This window comes from Dictyostelium discoideum (genome assembly GCF_000004695.1).
Source record: "Dictyostelium discoideum AX4 chromosome 2 chromosome, whole genome shotgun sequence".
NCBI classification, from domain to species: Eukaryota; Evosea; class Eumycetozoa; order Dictyosteliales; family Dictyosteliaceae; genus Dictyostelium; species Dictyostelium discoideum.
In genome coordinates this window covers 2,763,132-2,784,626 of record NC_007088.5, presented here as the reverse complement: position 1 = coordinate 2,784,626, position 21,495 = coordinate 2,763,132, and the positions used below count along the sequence as shown (strand labels likewise).

The following is a 21,495-nucleotide window of genomic DNA, read 5'->3' as shown; positions in this document are numbered from 1 at the left end:
AAAATTATTATTATTATTATTTTTATTATAATAATTATAATAATAAAAAAAAAAAAAAAAAAAATTTTCATATTATTTTATTTATATCTTTTATTTATTTTTATCTTTTTATTTTTATTATTAATTTTATAATTTATTTTCATTTCTTTTTTTTTTAGTTGATATATTTTTTTATTATTCATTTATGTCCACGGCTCACAAAAAAAAAAATTAAAAATAAAAAAAAAAATTAAAAATAAAAAAAAAAAAAAAAAAAAAAAATTAAAATAATTTTTTTTTTTTAATTTTTTATTTTAATTATTGACTCTTCTACTTTCTCTTTTGTTACTAACAGATGAAGTTTCGTTTGAAAATCTTTTGGTAAAATCAGCATCAGATTGTAATTGATTAGCTCTTTTTTTACCCGTTTTGTTTTTGTTTGATTGAGTTGTGATTCCACCATTATTGGAAGTTGTTGCAGCTTCATGTGTTGATCTAACTTCGGTGGTAGAGTGCTCGATTGCTTTTTCAACTAGGTCATCTGTTGATTTTCTTTTGGTTATTTCGATATCCCTTTGCAATTTATTTTACTTGTCTCCGCCTCTCTAAATTCAACATTTACTTTGTACTTCAAATCATTTTTATCAATAGTAACTTCGTTAAATAATACACCAAATTCATCACTTTGATTGAATTCAACATCTTTAAATTCCAAAAAAGCGACATCTTCGGGTGGAAAAATAAAAAAATAAAAAAAAAAAATACTTTTTAATTTTTTTAATTTTTTTTTTATATTTTTTTTTTTAATTTTTTTTTTTTATTTTATTTTTTAAAGTTTCGAACAATTATATATAAAAAAAAAGTAAAAGATATCCCTTCGGTCAATTAAATAATAGTAATATTAATAATAATAATAATAATAATAATAATAATAATAATAACAATAATATAATAATAATAATAATAATAATAATAATAATAATAATAATAATAATAATAATAATAATAATAATAATAATAATAATAATAATAATAATAAATAACTTAAATATACAAAAAAAAAATAAAAAAATAAAAAAATAAAAAAAATAAAAAAAAAAAAATAGAATGAAATGAAATAAAATAAAATAAAAAAAAGAAATACAGAATTTCTTTAAAGAAACTTATTTCGAAATTGTTTAAACAATCATACAGTTTAAAATTAAATAAATTGTTTTAAACCACCACTTTTTTTGAACACATGAAAATAAATAAGAAATAAAAATAAAAAGATAAAAAAAGATTTTTTTTTTTTTTTTATTTTATAATTATTCTTGTCATCAGTATTGTTACTGTAATTAATCCCATGAGTTTTTTTTTATTATTTTTAATTCTTTTATATTTGAGATGATTATTAATTAAATGACTTTGAGTTTTTTTTTTATTTTTCTATGCCCAAAATTACCATATTAATTTCGGCAGCCATATTAATTTCAGCCTAAAATAGTTGGTCTGTGCATGCCAAAATTAATATGGCTGCTGAAATTAATGTGGTAATTCTAGCAGACATAAGTCCCATGCCAAAATTACCATATTAATTTCAGCAGCCATATTAATTTTGGCATGGGACAAATATATATTAATATTTTTTTTTTTTCTATAGTTTATAATAAATATATATTTTTTACCTTTTTAAATTATATTTCAATTTTTTTATAATTAAATAAATAAAAAATAGTAGCTAGAAAGAAAATAAAAAAAAAAATTAAAAAAAAAAAAAATCACCAATCAACGCCTCACAAAATTACTTTTCACGGATTTATCCCATCAACAATGTATCTTTTAAATTATAAAATAAAATATATTAAAATTATTAAAAATATAAAAAAAAAAAAATAATTAAAATTGTAAAATTAACCAATTAAATATAAGTCAATTTTACACATTATACAACTCATAAATATCTTGTTAATACTAATAATTTATTTAATTTTTTTGATATGTTCTAAACAGAACACAATAATAATAATTCAAAAATAATTAATAATAATTCAAAATATAGTTTTGTTTTCAACTCTCTCACAATAATTAGTTATAATACGTATATTATAGAAAATAATAAATATTTATTTTATTGTATTTTAAATTAAATTTAATTTCCAAAAAAAAAAAAATAAAAAAAAAAATAAAAAAAAAAAAAAAAAATTATTTAATTAATTTTAATTTCACAATAATTTTCACACAATAGATATTAGATACCAGATATTAAAATGTCACATATAAAATTACCTCATAAAAATAATAATACAAATTTAAAATAAATATAAAATAATATAATAATGAAATTTAATTTAGATCCAACCCTATCGGCTGAAGGTTGGAGTTGATAACAGATTTGAGCTTGCTCAAATCTGAGGACTATAAAAAGAAATTAAGTTTCTAATCCAACCTCAGTAATAAAAAAGATACAACATAATAAAAACGCGATAGGGCTATGGTCTTTAATTAATTTGTGTACATTTATTCCTTAAAAAATTAATAGTTTATTTTACTACTAATAATAATAATAAATTCAGTAATAATAAAATAACAATTCAAAATCAACAATAATAAATTATCAAACTTTATTAAATAATTTATTTTAAGAATGTCAACTAATAATAATAAAAATAACAATAATAATAACAATAATGAAGATATTGATAATAATGAACTTCAACAACAAGATAATGAACAACAACAACAACAAGAACAACCTCCACCACAGGTTTCAGTATTTAATGAACAACAACGTCAAATAAAAGAACAACAACAGGTAATAGATTAACAGAATCAACTACTTCAGCAACATATCCAATTAATGAGTCAACAATCACAACAACAACCAAATAATCACTCAACACCACCATCGTCACCTAATGTAACAATACCAATAACCTCAGCAACAATAATCAACACAATGAAGAAATCATTAGGAAAAACTAACATGATGACACCGACCACCAGTTGTTATAGTTTACCAGCTGACTGTTTTCGAATTTTAAAAAATTTTATTATTTTTAAATTTAGTTTATTTTTAGAATTTCCTTTTATAAACACTAAAAAAATTATTTCAATTCAATCCATTTAGAGGCTGGAACTAGTAGTGTAAGGAAGAGCATTTAACAGAACATTTATATATAAGTAAGCTACATTGTGTAGTTACTGGAGTTCCAAATACACATTTAAATGGATAATCCACTGCTTCTTTAATGCAATTTTCCATACATAGAAGATTTTTTCCATTTGCAACATCAAAAATTGAAAGCAATGAGATCACCACTAAAATAACCATTAAAAATTTTAACATTTTTTAAAATTTATCTTTTTATAAAAAAATTAAATATATATTTTTAAATTATTTCTGATATATTTATTTATTTTTTATCTTTTTTAAATTATAATGCAATTATTTAATAATAAAATGAATAAAAATTAGTATCCTTTTTATATAAAAAAATTAAATTATAAAAAAATTTTATCCTTTTAATAAAAAAAAAAAAAAAAAAAAAACAATTAAAAATGTAAAATTGACCAAATAAAGCAATGTATGTAAGAGTTGGTGAATGAAAGGTGAGGCACATATGATATAAATTTTATTTTTTTTAGTTATAATTTAATTTTATTTTCCCCAGTAAACCATTTGGCAAAAACTGTAACAGATAAGGTCTATCTTTATAATTATTATTGAATTTATTCTATATTTATTATTATATCTAAAATAATCTTGAGTAATTGAGCCGAAGCTAATAATAATTTTTATTAAAAATAATTGATAAATTTTTTTTTGTTTTGTTTAAATTAAAAAAAAATAAACAAATAAATAAATAATAAAATAATAATCCCGAATTAAACCATTCTCTTTATTTAAATAAAACAAATAAAGAAAATAGTTTAATTTGGGATTATTATTAAAAAAAACACACACACACACATAAATTTATCATTTTAGACAATTCTTTATTATGATTTATTAAATAAAAAAAATAATGGAATTTATCTATTAATAAGAGATAAATTCCACATACTAAAAAAATATTTTAAAATATTTTTTTGGGGAAAAGTAATAAAATAATATTATTGATAACAAGTTTATTAATAATTAAATTTCAAAAAAAAGGTTATTCAAAGCATTGATTTCTACAATTATTTAATATAGTCTTTTGGGCTTAATGATTTTCCTTTTGAACATTCTCTTAATATAATTGGGTTTTTATAAAAACAATAATCCAAACAGGCGGTATTTTGTCCATTTACAGCATTTAAATTTGTAAGTAATGAGATTATCACTAAAATGGCTATTTAAAATTTTAACATGATTATTTTTAATTTTTTATCTTTTTATTTTATATATTAATGTATAATAATATTTTTTTTTTTTTTTTTAAAGTTTTTAATAAATATTTATTTTTTGCCTTTATAAATTATACTTCAATTTTTATAAAAAAATAAAATAAAATAAAAACTTAAATTTTATTCAAATTTTATAATTTTAATTTTTTTTTTTTTTTTCTTTTTTTTATATAAAAGGTACAGTTGATAGAGTGGTGATAAAAAATTTTGTTAGGCGATAGTTTGTTTTAGATTTAGTTCCCACTCTCACCACACACCATTTTTAATTTTTTATTTTTTTTTTTTTTATTTTTTATTTTTTGCGAAATTATAATTTAATTTTATTTTCCCCATAAAAATTATTCGTTTTTTGGATTTGGTTGGCAAGAACTGAATATGAAATAATAATAATACTAATAATAGTATTATGATTATTTATTATTATTTATTATTATTTATTATTGTAATTATTATAATTAGTATAATCATTCCTTTTAGAACTTGGGTAATATCTATCAAGAATACATTGCAATTCATATTTATTTTCTGAAAATATGAAAAATAAAAATAAAATAATGAAGCTACGGACAAACCAGTGCCACATTAAATTACTTTTCATACCAGGCCAAACTCAACCACACATTTTTCATATAATTAATATGAAATATTCACTATTATTTTTATTATTTCATTTATTTTCCCCTATAAACACGGAAAAAAAATTAAATCTTTTACTATTTTTAGAGAAATAATACTAATTTCTCACATTTTAAGGAAAGATATTAAAATTTAATGAAATTTATAACAAACTAATATCAATCATCATAAAATAATAAAAAGAATCTAGCCACAATAAAAATATAATTATATTTATTAAAAATTTAATAAAACTTCATAATACAATTTATAATAAACAAAATATCACATATTAATAACTTTAATAAAATGATAAAAAATAATCGTTGTGTAATAAATATTTATATAGAATTTAGTAATTTTAATAAATAAATGATAAATAGATCGAATTAAATTGATCTTATTTATAAAGTTGAAGATGGTCTAACATCTGGTAAATTTAAAAAGTAACCATTTACAGATGGTTTAGCAGTATTTGTAGCACGAATATTGTAAATGTATGTCCAATATACATCTGGAATCTTTATACCAACTCTATCGAAACTTTCCCAACTTCCACCAGTATTCATAAAATTGACGAGTTTTAAAAATAAATGAGTACCATCAAAGTAGTATTGTTTGCCATTACCTTGTTTAACTGCAAGTGCAGATGTTGTCTTTGTAATAGTGTATGTATATTGATTAGAATAATCATACTCACTTGTAATTGTAAAAGTTGTACCAGTTGGATATGGTATAGCTAAAAAAATATATTCACCAAATGCAATTTGAGCTGTCCATATCCTTAAATAATTTGGTGTACCAATTGTGAAATAAGCATACCAACCCATATTTGAAACACCAGTAATACCAGCTTTAAAAAAATAAAAAAATAAAAAATAAAAAAAAAAGTATTATTAATATAACAATTATTATTATCATTTTTAATATTGGTTTATAAAACTATTAAACTTACGATTTCTAGTTAATAATGTTTTTCTTTCATCATTTATACCACTACCAAATAAACTAATTGAACCAATGTATGAATCTGGGTCTTGTTCAAGTTCACGTTCCATAAAACCTGGTACCCAAAATTCAATATTAGCAAGACCTTTAGTACCTTTATTACAAACCCAAACATTCCATTCTGTACTGAATAAACAAGAATCATCAAATTTCCACCATGATACATGAGAACCAACAATTTGTGGTATACCAGGTTTACCAGTGAATGAACTTGTTACTGAACCATCACCATCAAGGAAATTAAATAATCTACTACTACCAGAATTTGCAACATCTTCATGTCCAATGATTTGAGATTGTGGTACATTTTGAAATGTAATATTTTTAGTTGCTGAAATAAATTGTGGTTTAAATACATCACTAAATGTAGTAGCTGTAATAACAACATTATCTTCATCACGTTTAGTTGCAGCTGTTGAATGAATAAAATTTCTAAAAATAGTATTTGAAATTATGGTTTGAACATAAAAATCATAGAAACGGAAACCTTGTCTTGTTGTCTCTGAATTTTTAGTTAAAATATTACCAGATTGACCATTAACAAGTGCATTATGTAACCAAACGTTACCAAAAAGTGATACAGGACGTGTATTATCATGTGATTCATAACCTACAATCTCTATATTTTCACCCCAATATCCAACACCTAAATTTGATAAAAATATCTTTGTATTATTTAATCTATCAAAAACAACATTATTTTCATTTTTTACACCATTTACATATGTAGTTCTACCTAATCTACCTGAATTATAAATTAACATTCCATTTGCTTCATTAAATGTTAAATTACCACCAACATAAATTGATGCACTTTTTATTTTTTTAAAAAAAAAAAATAATGAATTAATTCATTAATTATAAAAATAATTTTAATAATAAATTAATAATAATTAATAAAAATAAATAATAGATAATTACCCATCTTCAAAGTAATAACCACTCGAGTGGGCTGTATTTCCTTGCCATTCTTTAATAGGATACTGCATTGGTATAATATTAAGAGTTCTATGATTACCTATTGGTTTTGGCTAAAAATTAAATAATGTTAGAATATTGAATAAAAAAAATAAAACTTTGAAAATAATTATTACATACTAAATTTGGGAAAGCAAAACCTGCCCAACCACCACTTGCAGCGTTTCCAATAAATGAATTCCATGAATTTGTAATGTAGAAACAAGAGGCTGCAGAGTCTGCTGGTTGAGTTAATTCACTACTTTGATAAAATGTTTCACCTAAGGTAATAATTAAAATTTTTTAAATTGGTTAGTTTATTTATATATATAATTAAAATTATTAGTAGATTAAAAGTAAATAAATACCAATTTGAGATGCACCAGCAGCAGGTTTACCAATTGTATGAACATATGCACCAAGATTAAATGAAATTCTATTATCAACTTCAACACCATCTTCTAAATAATAACAATGGCCAAATGCATCATAAGCAACTAAATTTAAATTTATAGAAATAATAATAATAATTTTAATAATTATATATATATTTAAATATTTATAATATAATTGAAAAAATATAAATAAATACCATTTCTTGTTAATGTAACATTATTGGTACCATGAATTGTATAACAACGATAATAACTATTAGTAACTGAACAATCAGAAATAAATGAATTATTTAGTGTACCACCTAAATGATAATGAAGTGGATAACGTGCTTTTACATTCTTTTGACCCATTCTTTTTAATTGAACACCAGCGAATTGCATTTCACCAGAAGATAGAATATGACCACCAAATGAAGTTGAAACAGATGAAGATTCATCACTTGAGAATACAATTCTTCTTGAAAGAAGTGCAACTTCACTTTGATATTCTTGAGAACCATATTTAAACCATTTAATTGGTTCAGTGAATTCAATTTTCTTACCTTCAATAGCTTTAATTGTCAAAATTTCATTTTGATTATCTAATTCATCTTTGTAAACTGATGTTGTAATTAAAACTTGTTGACCAACTTCCCAATTTACATTATCTTGAATCCAAATTACTCTATCGCCAGACCACACATTTGAAGCAAGTTTACTCCATGTATTATGATATTGTTTACCTTGAACTGAAATGAAACCACCAGAAGCAACAGCAATACCTTTCGATCCATAGAATTGAGCAATTGTATCTTGTAAAGTTTTTTCACCATGGAATATAATATTGATAAAGGAATTGTAACGACATAAACTTGTACCCATAATGAATTTACCTTGAACATATATATCTCTAATATTCATTGTGAAATTTTGATCATTGAATATTAATTCACTATTTACAGGTACAACAATTCTTGAGTAAATTTGAGTTTGTGAAATTGAAGAAGCAGATATTAAAACACGTTTACCAGCAGGTATTGTTATATTTTGATTTGGTGATGGTACAACACCATTTGGCCAAATGGTTGGATCATGCCAATTATATAAATCACTTGCAGTTAGATATGGACATTTTGTTAAATCCTGTAGGTCTAATGAAATTGGTGGTTTTGGAATTACAATTAATTCAGAATCTTTTGTTAATAAATCAGTTGGTGTTGTAATTGGTTTTGATGGAATTGTAATTTTCATATTTCTAAAATAAACACTTGATGCAGTTGGACCAGTTTCAGTTGCACGGTTTATACGGAGTACCATTATTGAATTACCAATATCAACTGTTGATCTAAATGTTAAAATCTTTGATTGATAACTTGTAGATGCGAAATTACCACTGAATTCATTGGTTGTATATAATGGTGTACGAATTTCCCATGGAAAGTATGCGATATCCTCTGGAATGTAAAAAGATAATACCATACTTTGATAATTATTATATTCTCCTAAAGCTTTACCAAGTTTAAAATCAAATGAAAATGTATAATCAACATTTGCCTTTATTGATGGTGATTTATTTTTTGCGATTAAATAATTATATGTTGGTCCCCATACACCATAATTTAATGAAAATTCACTTGAATCTGTACTACCTACAACATTTGAAATACTATTTGCACTAACATCCCATTCGGCAACAAATTCTAAATTTGATTTATCAAATTTAATATCTGTACTTGGTTGAATTGTTGAAAATGTACCATCTGCATTTACCTTTTTATTAATTATTATAAAAACAATTATTAATAAATAAATTAATAAAAATAAAATTAAAAATTAAATAATTACCTTTAAAATATTACACGATAAATAAATAAATATTATTAAAATTTTTAAAAAATGATTCTTTTTATAGATCTTCATTTTAAAAAATATTTGTTTTTGATGTTGTTTAATATTAAAATAAAATTAATGAAAATCCTTTTATATTCTTTTTTTTTATTTAAAAAAAAAAAATAAAAAAAAAAAATAAAAATATCTTGGCATTTATTTTTTCCACCAATTATAATAAAGAAATCAATGGAATTAATTTGGGTTTCTTAATTATCAGAAAGACATTGTGTAGGATTTTTAAATTATTTTATCAAATTCCCACCTTCCTTTTAAATCTTATATCAAATTCCCACCTTCCTTTTAAATTCTTATCAAACCAAACCGATGATATTTTTGAAAAAATTTGTTTTCTTCATATAAAACGGATCTTTTTTTGAAAAAAAAAAAATAAAAAATATAAAAATATAAAAATCTGTTTGTTGTTCAAATAAATCTTTTTTTTCAAAATAAAAAAAAAAAAAAAAAATTAAAAAAAATGAAAATAAAAATCATTTAATTTTTTAGATTTACGAATTAAAAAAAAAAAAAAAAAAAAGCTTGGAATATTGTCAATATCTTTTTTATTATTTTTTTTTTTTTTTTAATTTTTTATTTTCAAGCCAGGAATTTTATTTATTTATAATATCTTTTTTAATAATTATTTAAAATTTCGATGAATATTATAAAATAGGTTAAATTAAAATTAATAAAGATTATTGTTGTGTGTCAGAGTTACCCATTTTTTTTTTTAAAAATAAAAATAAAAATAAAAAATTGTGTTCACACCACTACTTCTATTTCTTTTAACAATTTCATATGTAAATATAATATAATTTAAATTGATTCTGTCCCTGGAACATTTCAAAACTAATCGATGTTTCAACATTTAGATTCCCTAAAAATAAAAACACTTTTCATCAATTGAGTAGGATATTGATATATGTCATGTGGTGCATATTAATATCAGCCTAAAAATTGAAATTATCTTTTCTTTACCTTTTTCAAAAATTACTATTTTTTATATTTTATATTTTACAAATGATATTTTATTTTATTTTATTTTATTTTAAAATCATTCAAGCTTGCTGATATTTTTAAATGGGAATTATATATTGAAATTAGTGGGGAAAACAAAATAACCAGTTAAAAGATCCCTCCTGGGTAAAAAAAAAAAAAATATCAATTCTATTTTTAGAATTTTATGTATCCCAAAGAGAAAGTATATGTGTGAGGTAATAATTAAATTATTAAAAAACAATAAAGAATTAATTAAATATAATAGTTTTTTTAAATTACATAAAAAAAAAAAAGAATTGTTTGGGGTTTTAATTTAAAAAATTCTAAATCAAATAATTTTATTGTTTTATTTTTTTTTATTTTATTTTATTTTTTTGGAATATGTTCGCTCGTTACCGCAAATTTAAAAAAAGTAAATCATTTTTGTGCAACCCATTTTTCTAAAAAAAAAAAAAAAAAAAAAAAAAAAAAAAAAAGTTTCTTGAAAACCAAAATAAAAGAAAAAAATATTGGAAATTGAAAACTTCAAATAATCGGTGCCGTGGCATATGATATCAGGGTAAGGAAATTTTAATTTTTTTTTTTTTTTTTTTTTTTACCTTTTTTTTTAATTTTTTGTTTTTGTCGAAAGATTATTGGTTGTTGATTTTCATAGATATTTATTTTTTGATATTTTCTTTTAAAAAATTTTTTTTTTTTTTTTTTAATGAAACTATTGGTTTATTTTTAGACGTCTAATAATCTTTTGATAATCTTTTTTCGTTTTTTTTTTTTTTTTCTTTTTTTTAATTATTATTTTTTTTTTTTTTTTTTTTTTTTTTGATAAAGATTCTAATAATCATCAAAATGATTGCCTTTTTTTTTTTCTTTTTTTATTTTTTTTTTTTTTCATTTAGTTTTTTTTATTTTAGAAATAACTAAAAATAAATTATTACCATCTTTTTTATTATACACATATTATATTACATTTTATTGAACAAAAAAAAAATAAAAAATAAATAAAAAATAAAAACAAAAAATAAATAATTAAAAAAAAAATGTCAGATGATATATTAATAACTAAACATGATGCAAAACATAATGCATTATATTCATATATGGGAATTAGATTATTATTATATATATTTTTTTTCATTTTAAATATTTTCCAAGCTTATGTTGAGGGGAGAACAATGGTAAAAAAAAAAAATAAATATGGCACTAGATTTTTTATTTATTTATCAATGTCAATATTTTGTTTTATGCGTTCATTATCCACAATTTTATTTTACCAAAATCCAACTGGTATCACTGTTGGTAGTATTGGATTTTTCTTCTCCTCAATTGGTACAATTTGTGTATTTTGTGAATGGGTTTTTATTCTTCACTTTTGGTAAATACCTAAATTATTAATTAAAGTCAAAAAAAAATAAAAAAAAAAATAATATTTTTTTTCAGAATTAATTAATACTAATTTTCCATAAAATAATTATTTTTTTTTTAAAAAAGGTTACTTATAATGTATTCATTTTTTGTATCTGATGATATTAGAGTAAATAATTTAAAACCAGTAAATATTGCAACTGTTATATTTATAATTGTTTTATTATGTTACCAAACATTTATTTGTGTTGGTAGTTTAACAATGGATTTAAAATTTGGTCAAGGTGTTGGATTTTTATTATTATTATTAATTTATTCAATAATGATTATATCATTTGGTAGTGCATTATTAAGAAGTTTAAAAAAACATAAAAAGAATACATCATTTGAACATTTTCAAGATATGATTTTTAAAACTAAAGTTTTATTAGTAACTTTAATCCTAACATTTGTATGTACATTTGTTGAAGAATTAGTATTCAATTTTCAATTTGATTTTTCATTAAAAAATAAAATTTGGTGGTTATTCTTTACACAATTAATTGATACAACACAAATGATAGTTGTAATGTTTGTCTTGGCAAATTTTAAATTTCAAAATTATTTATTATTTAGAAAAGTTAAAACAACTTCATTTAGTGATAAATCAAGTTTAGGTAAGGTTTATTTTTTTATTAGTAAAAAAAAAAAAAAGAGTTTAAAAAAAAATATTAACACCTATATAATTAATAAAAACAGAAATTGATAGTGTGGGTAAAAAAAATAAATCAAGTCTTGATTTAACAGGTGGTAAATCATTAGATCAATCAATTGAATTGGAAAATTCATTTTCAAGTATTTCAAAATCAATTGATATTGTTGTAAATAATGAAACAAATAATTCAATTTTAAATACAGATAATAGTAATACTTTAAATAACTCTATAATTGAAGAAAATAATAATTGATAATAAAAATTAAAAAATAAAAAATTAAAAAAAAATTAAAAATTAAATTGTTGTTTTTTTTTTATTTTTTTAATGAATTTAAAATAAATTGAAATAAAGGTACTCTACAAGCTGAGGAAGTGAATTCGTGAACTCTGTGACCAGATGAGGCTATATTGCAACCTTGTAATTTTGAAAATCCTAAATCTGTATTTAACTTTTTATCACTTTTTACCCAATTCTTTGTTTTATTTTCATCAGCAAAGAATGACTTAGTGAAAGATGATGATTTTGGTGATAATGAATGAACGGAATCAGTGAATGCAATGGATTTTAATCTATCAGCAATCTCTTCACCTCTATTATCCAATAGATATGTAGTATTCACACCACCAAAACTATGTGCAACAATTACAATCTCTTTTGCTGGTGATTTCTTTATAAATTCATCATAAACTGTTAAAATATGATTATTTGAATTTTCACTACCTTTGATTGAATTATCTACTCTTTTCTTTTTTAATAGTTTACCATTATCATCTTTTTTTTCTTCCTCTTCTTTTGCTTTTTCTTTTTGTTCTTCTCCTTCTTCAATTATTCTTTCTTCAAATACATTATAATTTGGATTTAAAACTATGATTGAGAAATCATTTGAAATTGCGTCATTCAAATAAGGTAAAATCGAACCAGTGTTTAGTGTGTCATTTATACATAGACTTCTTGCCCATTGACCAGATTTAACTGCACCACTACCATTAATGAATACCATAAGCTTTGTTGGGTTTTCAAAGAAATCTTTACTTGTGAAAATGTTACATTGGTTGGTTTCACCTTTTGGTATCCAATGCTCCTCTAAATTGATTGGTTCCGATTTCATTTTATTTTGAATGGTTTTCACAATAATATCACCTAACCTATCATACTGTTGTTGATTTATAAATTTAAATTTCTCTTCACCTTCAATACTTCTTAATTCACCTTTATCATTATAATAATATCCAAATTCTTTAATAGTTTTAAAATTTTTATAATCAATATCTTCAATTTCTTCACCATTAGAATTATTACTATTGTTGTTGTTGTTGTTGTAAAATCTTTTATTTAAATTCTCTGTTAATGATCTTTCAATTTTATTTTCTTTTTCATCATCATCAATATCATTATTTTTTGTGGGTCCTCCTGTTGGTGGTGTAGTTGGTGGTGAACTATCTTTATTTTCTTCTTTTTCAATGTCTGACATTTTTTTTTTTTTTTTTTTTTTTTTTTTTTTTTACAAAAAAGCTCAAAAATTTAAATTAAAAAAAAAAAAAAAAAAATAAAAAAAAACATTGTTTCAAAAAAAAAATAAAAAAATAAAAAAAAAAAAATAAAAATAAATAAATAAAAATAAAATAAAAATGACAAAGATGAACTATTTTGTTTAATTTTTATTTTTAAAAAATACCCAATCTTTATTTTCTTTTGTTTATTTATATCATTTTTTTTTAATTTTTTCTATTTTTGTTTTTTGTTTTTTTTTTTTTTTTTTTGCATTTCACCAAAATTTACGTGTGTGTAGAATCAAATAGAAGCACTGGGACTTTTTTTTTTATATTTTTTTTTTATTTTCATTTTTTTTTATTTTTTTTTAATTTTTTTAATTTTTTTTTTTTTTTTTAAAAATTTTTTTGATACTTTTTAAAAAAAAAAAAAAATTTTCACACACTCAATCAAAAATACCCACAGCCTCAAAGGTAAATACAAACAACAACCCTCCTCTTCATTTTCCCTCTTCATTTTATTCCTCTTCGATTTTTCCACTTCAATTTTTCCTCTTCAATTTTTCCTCTTCATTTCCTCTTCATTTCCTCTTCTTCAACAATGCTCCAATAATATCAGTTATAATAATATAAATTAATAAATAAATAAACAAATAAAAAAAATAAATAAAAAAATAAAAAAAATAAATAAAAAAATAAATAAAAAAATAATTTTTTTAAAAAAAAAAAAAAACACCTCCTTATCACTTTTATCTTTATCACCCACATATAAACTTCCATTGTTTTGATTTTTTATTTTTTCTTTTTTTGTATTTTAAAAATTTTATAGTGTTGTAATTGTGCGTTATTTATTTTTTTTTATTTTTTTTTTTTATATTATTGTCACTACACATATATAACGATAAAGTTACTGTTTTTTTTTAATTAATAAATCTAGATTATTTTTATTGGATTTTTTTTTTTTTTAAAATTTTTTTTTTTAAATTCATTTGGATTCACTTGTACAAATAAAAAATGTATTTAAATAGTTTTTTTCTATTTTTTTTTTATTTTTTTTTTTTTTTTTTTAATTTATTAACCCATATAAAATAAAAATAAGTTGTTCCTATAATTTCTTTGTTTTTATAAAAATAATTTACCCCACCCTTTAAAAAAAATTATTTAAAAGTTAATGTGTTGTGTGAGTTTTTAAAATTTCTAAAAACGTATATGTGTGTTATTTTCTTTATTCATTTTTTTTTTTTTTTTTTTTTTTTTTTAAAAAAAAATATTTCTTGCTAAACTTTTTGTCGTTGTTAATTAAGATATTTTTACCTATTGAACCACACTTTTTTTTTTTTTTTTTTGTTTAGATATTATTTTTCATTTTCCATTCCATTTATCATTTATTATTGTAACAACATAACAATAATTGTAATTATAATAGCAATATAATACATGTTTAATTAATTTTATTTATTTATTTATTTTTTTAGAAATATCACAATAATTTCATTTTAAAAATTTATAAACCTTTTTAAGAATATATATTTAAGTTCCAGAAAAAAAAAAAAAAAAAAAAAAAAAAAAAAATTTATCTAAACAAAAAAAAAAAAATTATCTAAATAAAAAAAAAAAAAAAATGGCAATTTCACTTGACGGATGTAATTGCAATTGTATTAAATGTTCATGTAATGATCTTTTACAAGGATTAATTGAAACTGAAAATAAATCCACAACATGTTGTTCTTCACCAATCATTGGACAACAACAAAAACCAAACGAAAGTAATGGTTGTAAATGTGAAAGTGGAAGTTGTGGAGATAGTGGTGTTGAAAGTGATGGACAACAACAACAACAATCTACAGTTGAAAGAAAATGTTGTCCAATTTCAGGATTAATTGAAAATACATTTTTCAGATTCTACATTCCACAATTAAAAGGTAATGAAGAATTGGTTGAAACTATTAAACAAACATTACAAGAGATTTCAACCGATGTTATCTATGTAAACATTGATTATACCAATCAAATAGTTCAAGTTGAATGTAGTGTCGATCGTTATTTATTTAAAATTTTAAAACAATTTAAATCTTTAAATTTAGAAGTTGCTGCAATTCAATCAAAAGAATGTCCAGAATTAATGGTAAATATAAATATATAAATATAAATATATTAAATAATTATTTTATTAATTTAATTTTTTTAAAAAAAAGGAATCAATGGAAAATACACCATTATTAAATGATGGTAGTATATTACAATCACCAATTAATAATAATAATAATAATAATAATAATAATGATGGTGATTATAATAGTAGAGAAAGAGTATTTGAAATTAAAGGTATGAAATGTGAAGTTGGTTGTGCCAATAGAATTGAAGCAACATTATTACAAAATAAAAATATTCATTCAGTTAAAATCAATTTTAAAACCAAACAATTATTCGTTATTGCAAGTGTAAATGATAGAACCATTAGAAAAACAATTGAAAAATTGGGTTTTAAATGTCAAAAACAAAAGCAACAACAACAACAAACATCAACAGTTACTTCACCATTATTATTAGATTATTCAAATTCATCATCTTCATCATCATTAAATGATATTAGTAGTATTACTAAATCTCCATTTGAACCAATTTCATCATCAGATGAAGAAGTTGTTGAAATTAATAATAATAATAAATATAATAATTCAACATCAATTGAAATGGAATCAATTGATATTAAAATTGATAATAATAATAATAATAATAAATTAGAATTAATTGAAATAATATCAATTGGTGTATTTGGTATGACATGTGCATCATGTGTTGGTATGGTCGAACATAGTATTAAAAGTGTTGATGGTGTAATTGAATGTAATGTTAATTTATTGGCCGAAAGAGCTGAAATTAAATATAATTCATCGATTTGTAAAGATGTTAAAGAAATTCAAGAATCAATTGAAATATTAGGATTTGAAACTAAATTAATTCAACAATCAAAAGCTGGTACTTTTCATTTAAAACTTTTAAATTATCAAGAAAAACAATCCAATAAACTAAATGATGAACAACCATTATTATTATTTGATGATTTAAAAATTAAATTTCAAGGTATTTCAAATTTAGAAATTATTAAACAACACTCATCATCATCATCACAAAAGAAAAATAAAAAAAATAAAAATAGTGGTGATCAAATTGTTTTATTAAAAGTTGATGGTGATTCATATCAAATCGGAGCAAGAGTTATAATGAAATCATTGAAATTAGATTATGATATTGATAGTGAATTATTTAATCCAGAGACTGATGATATTAAGAATTCGTTAATGAGAAAGAGAGAAATTAAGAAATGGAAACATTTATTCATATTTTCAATATCATGGACATTGCCATTGATTATTATTGCAATGATATTGGTACCGATAAAGAGTATTAAATTCTTACATTATCAATTAGCTGATGGGTTCCCAGTTGAAGCATTGATAGGTTTCATTTTAGCAACCCCTGTCCAATTTATAAGTGGTGCTACATTTTATAAAGTTTCATATGCTGCCGTTAAAAATTTACATGGTAATATGGATTTATTAGTTGCAGTTGGTTCAACATGTGCCTATGTTTATTCAGTAATTTCAATTATCATTGGTATAGTAAACCCAATGTATGAAGCAATGCATTTCTTTGAAACTTCTGCAAGTTTAATTACATTCATTATTCTTGGTAGATGGTTAGAAAATATTGCAAAGGGTCATACTTCATCAGCAATTGTAAAATTAATGAATTTACAATCAAAAGAAACCACATTAGTTACATTAAGAAATCAAGATAATTACAATGGCTCATCAACTGCACCAATTATAATTGAATCTGAAGAAATTATACAATCATCATTAATTTCATATGGTGATTTATTAAAAGTTATACCAGGTCAATCAATTCCAACTGATGGTATTGTTATTAATGGTTCATCATCATGTGATGAAAGTATGATCACTGGTGAGAGTATACCAGTATTGAAGAAAGTTAATGATTCAGTTACTGGTGGTACATTGAATTTGGATGGTGTTTTAATTATTAAGGCAAATAAAATCGGTAGTGAGAATACATTATCACAAATCATTGGGTTAGTTCAACAAGCTCAAACTTCAAAAGCACCAATTCAACAATTAGCAGATACAATCTCAAAATATTTCGTACCAATCATTCTATTATTAGGTTTAATTACATTTGGTATTTGGATAGCTGTAACCGAGACAAATTCAGTATCTGCTGAATGGAGACATAATACATCACCATTCCTATACTCATTCTTAACTGCAATCTCTGTAATTGTAATTGCATGTCCATGTGCATTAGGTTTAGCAACCCCAACTGCTGTTATGGTTGGTACTGGTGTTGGTGCTTCAATTGGTATATTAATTAAAGGTGGTAAACCATTAGAAACTGCTCATAAAGCAACTGCAATTTTATTTGATAAAACTGGTACAATTACAACTGGTAAAATGAATGTAACTGATTATCGTGTAAACCATCAATCAAACAACAACGATAACAACAACAACAACAACTCTGCTCCAAAAGAAGAAGAAGATAAATTATTTTTTAAAATTGTTGGTGCAGCTGAAAGTGGTTCAGAACATCCAATTGGTAAAGCAATTGTACAATTTTGCAAACAAACTTTAACCACCAAAGGTGCAGATCCAATTGGTTCGCCAATGATTCAAGATTATCAATTCCCACCAGTTTCAGATTTTAAAGGTATTGCTGGTAGAGGTTTATCATGTATTGTAGATTCATTAATTCAATGTAAAATTGGTAATTTATCATTTATGAAAGATAATTCAATTAATGTACCAATTGAATTCGTTGAATTAGCTCAATCATGGGAAACAAATGGTAAAACTGTAATTTATGTTTCATATGGTGATAGCAATGATGACAATGATACCACTAGTACCACCACTATTTTATTTAAAGGTATAATGTCAATTTCAGATATACCAAGAGATGATTCAAAAAGAGCAATAAAGAAATTAAAATCAATGGGATTAAAATGTTACATGGTAACAGGTGATAATAAAAGAGCAGCTAAATTCATTGCAAATCAAGTTGGCATTGATGAAGATCATATCTATTCAGAGGTTATACCAAAAGAGAAAGCAGAGAAAGTTTCAGATTTACAAGCTAGTGGTAATGTAGTTTGTTTCGTTGGTGATGGTGTTAATGATTCACCTGCATTGTCACAAGCTGATGTTGGTATTTCAGTTGCAACTGGTACTGATATCGCTATTGAATCATCTTCAATCGTTTTATTGAAAAATTCACTCACTGATGTTTATCGTTCAATTCATTTATCGAGAGTAGTTTTCCGTAGAATTAAAATTAATTTCACATTAGCTTTAATCTATAATCTTTGTGCTGTTCCACTAGCCGCTGGTTTATTTAGAGTAATCTTTGGTGTGTCTTTACCACCAATGGCTGCTGCTGCTGCAATGGTAGTTTCTTCATTATCAGTTTTATCTTCTTCATTATTATTAAAACTTTATTCTTCACCAAATTAAAAAAAAAAAAAAAAAAAAAAAAAAAAAAAAAAAAAAAAAAAAACAACTTTAATAACCTGAAATAAGATCAAAGAATAAAAATAAAATAAAAAAATAAAAATATAAAAATAAAAATACAAAAATAAAATCTAAAAATAAATAAATAAATGGTTTTTTTTATTAATATTTTCCCACTTTTTTTTTATTAGTGTGGCCTTGTTTTTTTTATTTTTTTTTTTTTTTTTTATTTTAAATTTTTATTAAAAAAAATGCAATTTATAAAATCAAGTATTGCATATTCATTTGCAAGTTATTCTAAAAATTTTATTAATAAAAATTTTAGTTATTTATGTATTGAACCAAATAAATATGATGAAAAATTTTCATTACAAGAATTAAAAGAAATTTATGAATCATTAACTATTGATGAAAAATATAAAGTTGAAACCATTTATTGGGAATTATGTAAAAAACAAGATTCAAGAATTGATGGATTATTTTATGGTAAAAATCATTTATTTGAAAATTTAAAATTTACAATAAGATCATTACATAGATGTAATCATTTAAATGATTTAGAAAATAATAATAATGAATTAATTAAAATTGAATTTACAAATAGATTTAAAAGAAATAAAACTACAAATTCAACACAGTATTATAGTTTAGGTGAAAAGATTGGTAAAGATTATGAAATGGGACAAATTGGATATGTTAACGGTATGGGTAATTCAATAGGTTGGGCAGGTACAGATGCATCTAAAATTTCAGAATCAATGGTAGAAGGTATGAATTTACACTGTGTTTATTTACCATCTTATCAAATTTCACCAGATGATTATTCACCTTCACCAAATGATACAATTGGTTTCTGTATGGATACAATTAGACATTTAACTATAAATGGTGGTGAATTTTCAAAAACTTCAATCCTAATAGCTCAATTATGGATTGATTATCTATTTGATAATCCTAATAAATCATTTTTACAAATTTGTGCTTCTGATGGTGGTACATTCGTTACAAATGCTATTAAAATCATTATTAAATATTCACCAAATCTATTATCAAGAATTTCATTTCTATATTTAGCTCCAGGTTGCATTTTAATACCAAATGATTTTAATAATAATAATAATGATAATGATAATATTGAAATTTTAAAATCAAAACAAGTTTTAAATTTTATAAAATTAGAAGATACTTTAATTTCAAAATTTGCAACAGGTGCAAATCATTTAAATAATAGTAAATCAATGGAAAATATTATAATTGTACCTCATATTAATAAAAATGATCATCCTCATAATTTTTTAAATAATGATTATATAAATTCGGTTTTACCATTTATTAAGAATTGGAAAGAAACTGGAAAATTAATTTTATAATTTTATGTACAAAAAAAAAAAGCAATCTCAAATCATTTTTTTCAACTTTATCAATATTTCCCCATCTTTCTTTATTATTATTATTATTATTATTATTATTATTATTATTATTATTATTATTATTATTATTATTATTATTATTATTAATAGTTTTTAATTTTAAAAATAAATTTAATTTAATTTTGTTATTAAAAAATATTTTCACCTTTATTTAATTTTTTTTTTTATTTGAAATGATATTTTCAGATTTTTGTTTGAAAAAAAACAAAAAAAACAAAAAAACAAAAAAAAAAAAAAAAAAAAAAAAAAAAAAAAAAAAAAAAAAAAAAATACTCGCTCAATCTCTGGTTATTAACCAAAACTAATCAAACAATGGTTTGGGAAGTATTTACATTTAATGTTCTGGTATTTGAATTATTATTTTCAATTTTTTGAGCTGGTAGGAAAAAAAAAAAAAAAAAAATTTTAAAATAATCTAATTTTTTATTTATTTTTTTTTTTTTTTTCACTTCTTCATTTAAAAGGATTTGGTATTTTATAATTTTACATTTATTTTTTTTATTTTATTATTTTAGTAATAGTATTTCTTTTTTTTTGATTATTTAATTTAACAATAATTTTTTTTTTTTTTTTTTTAAATATATTTGGTCCCAAATTCTGCAAATTTTTTAAAAACATATTTTCACCAGTAAAAATTAAACGATAGTCTTTTGGATATTTTTTTTATTTTTTTTTTAATTTTTTTTTTTTTTAAAAAAAATCACTTTTATTTTAATTATTTTTTTTTTTTTTTTTTTTTTTTTTTTTTTTTTAAAAAAAATCATTTTGTTTGCGTGATTCAAAACACACTGCGAAAT

At 21.5% G+C, this 21,495-nt stretch overlaps 8 protein-coding genes across 8 annotated transcripts; 4 read left to right on the top strand and 4 right to left on the bottom strand.

Moving 5' to 3' along the window:
• Positions 1-293: 293 nt before the first annotated feature.
• DDB_G0273375 (hypothetical protein) lies at positions 294-1,569 on the bottom strand (the record flags this gene model as incomplete). Its single annotated transcript, XM_639710.1, has 3 exons — positions 294-520; positions 571-681; positions 1,527-1,569. 3 exons carry the CDS (start codon positions 1,567-1,569, stop codon positions 294-296), a joined length of 381 nt encoding a protein of 126 aa, XP_644802.1.
• Positions 1,570-2,605: 1,036 nt separating this feature from the next.
• DDB_G0273239 (hypothetical protein) lies at positions 2,606-2,785 on the top strand (the record flags this gene model as incomplete). The annotated part of the gene is made up of 1 exon (XM_639709.1): positions 2,606-2,785. One exon carries the CDS (start codon positions 2,606-2,608, stop codon positions 2,783-2,785), a length of 180 nt encoding a protein of 59 aa, XP_644801.1.
• Positions 2,786-2,850: 65 nt separating this feature from the next.
• Positions 2,851-3,307, bottom strand: DDB_G0273373 (hypothetical protein; the record flags this gene model as incomplete). Its single annotated transcript, XM_639708.1, has 2 exons — positions 2,851-2,895; positions 3,164-3,307. 2 exons carry the CDS (start codon positions 3,305-3,307, stop codon positions 2,851-2,853), a joined length of 189 nt encoding a protein of 62 aa, XP_644800.1.
• Positions 3,308-5,369: 2,062 nt separating this feature from the next.
• comF-1 (hypothetical protein) lies at positions 5,370-9,224 on the bottom strand (the record flags this gene model as incomplete). Its single annotated transcript, XM_639707.1, has 7 exons — positions 5,370-5,818; positions 5,921-6,786; positions 6,895-7,004; positions 7,072-7,211; positions 7,299-7,427; positions 7,523-9,074; positions 9,150-9,224. 7 exons carry the CDS (start codon positions 9,222-9,224, stop codon positions 5,370-5,372), a joined length of 3,321 nt encoding a protein of 1,106 aa, XP_644799.1.
• Positions 9,225-11,227: 2,003 nt separating this feature from the next.
• On the top strand, positions 11,228-12,499 carry DDB_G0273307 (hypothetical protein; the record flags this gene model as incomplete). Its single annotated transcript, XM_639706.1, has 3 exons — positions 11,228-11,562; positions 11,679-12,208; positions 12,291-12,499. 3 exons carry the CDS (start codon positions 11,228-11,230, stop codon positions 12,497-12,499), a joined length of 1,074 nt encoding a protein of 357 aa, XP_644798.1.
• Positions 12,500-12,560: 61 nt separating this feature from the next.
• Positions 12,561-13,718, bottom strand: DDB_G0273237 (esterase/lipase/thioesterase domain-containing protein; the record flags this gene model as incomplete). The annotated part of the gene is made up of 1 exon (XM_639705.1): positions 12,561-13,718. One exon carries the CDS (start codon positions 13,716-13,718, stop codon positions 12,561-12,563), a length of 1,158 nt encoding a protein of 385 aa, XP_644797.1.
• Positions 13,719-15,358: 1,640 nt separating this feature from the next.
• On the top strand, positions 15,359-19,271 carry DDB_G0273235 (P-type ATPase; the record flags this gene model as incomplete). Its single annotated transcript, XM_639704.1, has 2 exons — positions 15,359-15,862; positions 15,933-19,271. The coding sequence occupies 2 exons, from the start codon at positions 15,359-15,361 to the stop codon at positions 19,269-19,271; spliced, it is 3,843 nt and encodes a 1,280-aa protein (XP_644796.1).
• Positions 19,272-19,519: 248 nt separating this feature from the next.
• DDB_G0273233 (hypothetical protein) lies at positions 19,520-20,638 on the top strand (the record flags this gene model as incomplete). The annotated part of the gene is made up of 1 exon (XM_639703.1): positions 19,520-20,638. The coding sequence occupies one exon, from the start codon at positions 19,520-19,522 to the stop codon at positions 20,636-20,638; it is 1,119 nt and encodes a 372-aa protein (XP_644795.1).
• Between the last annotated feature and the right edge of the window lie 857 nt (positions 20,639-21,495).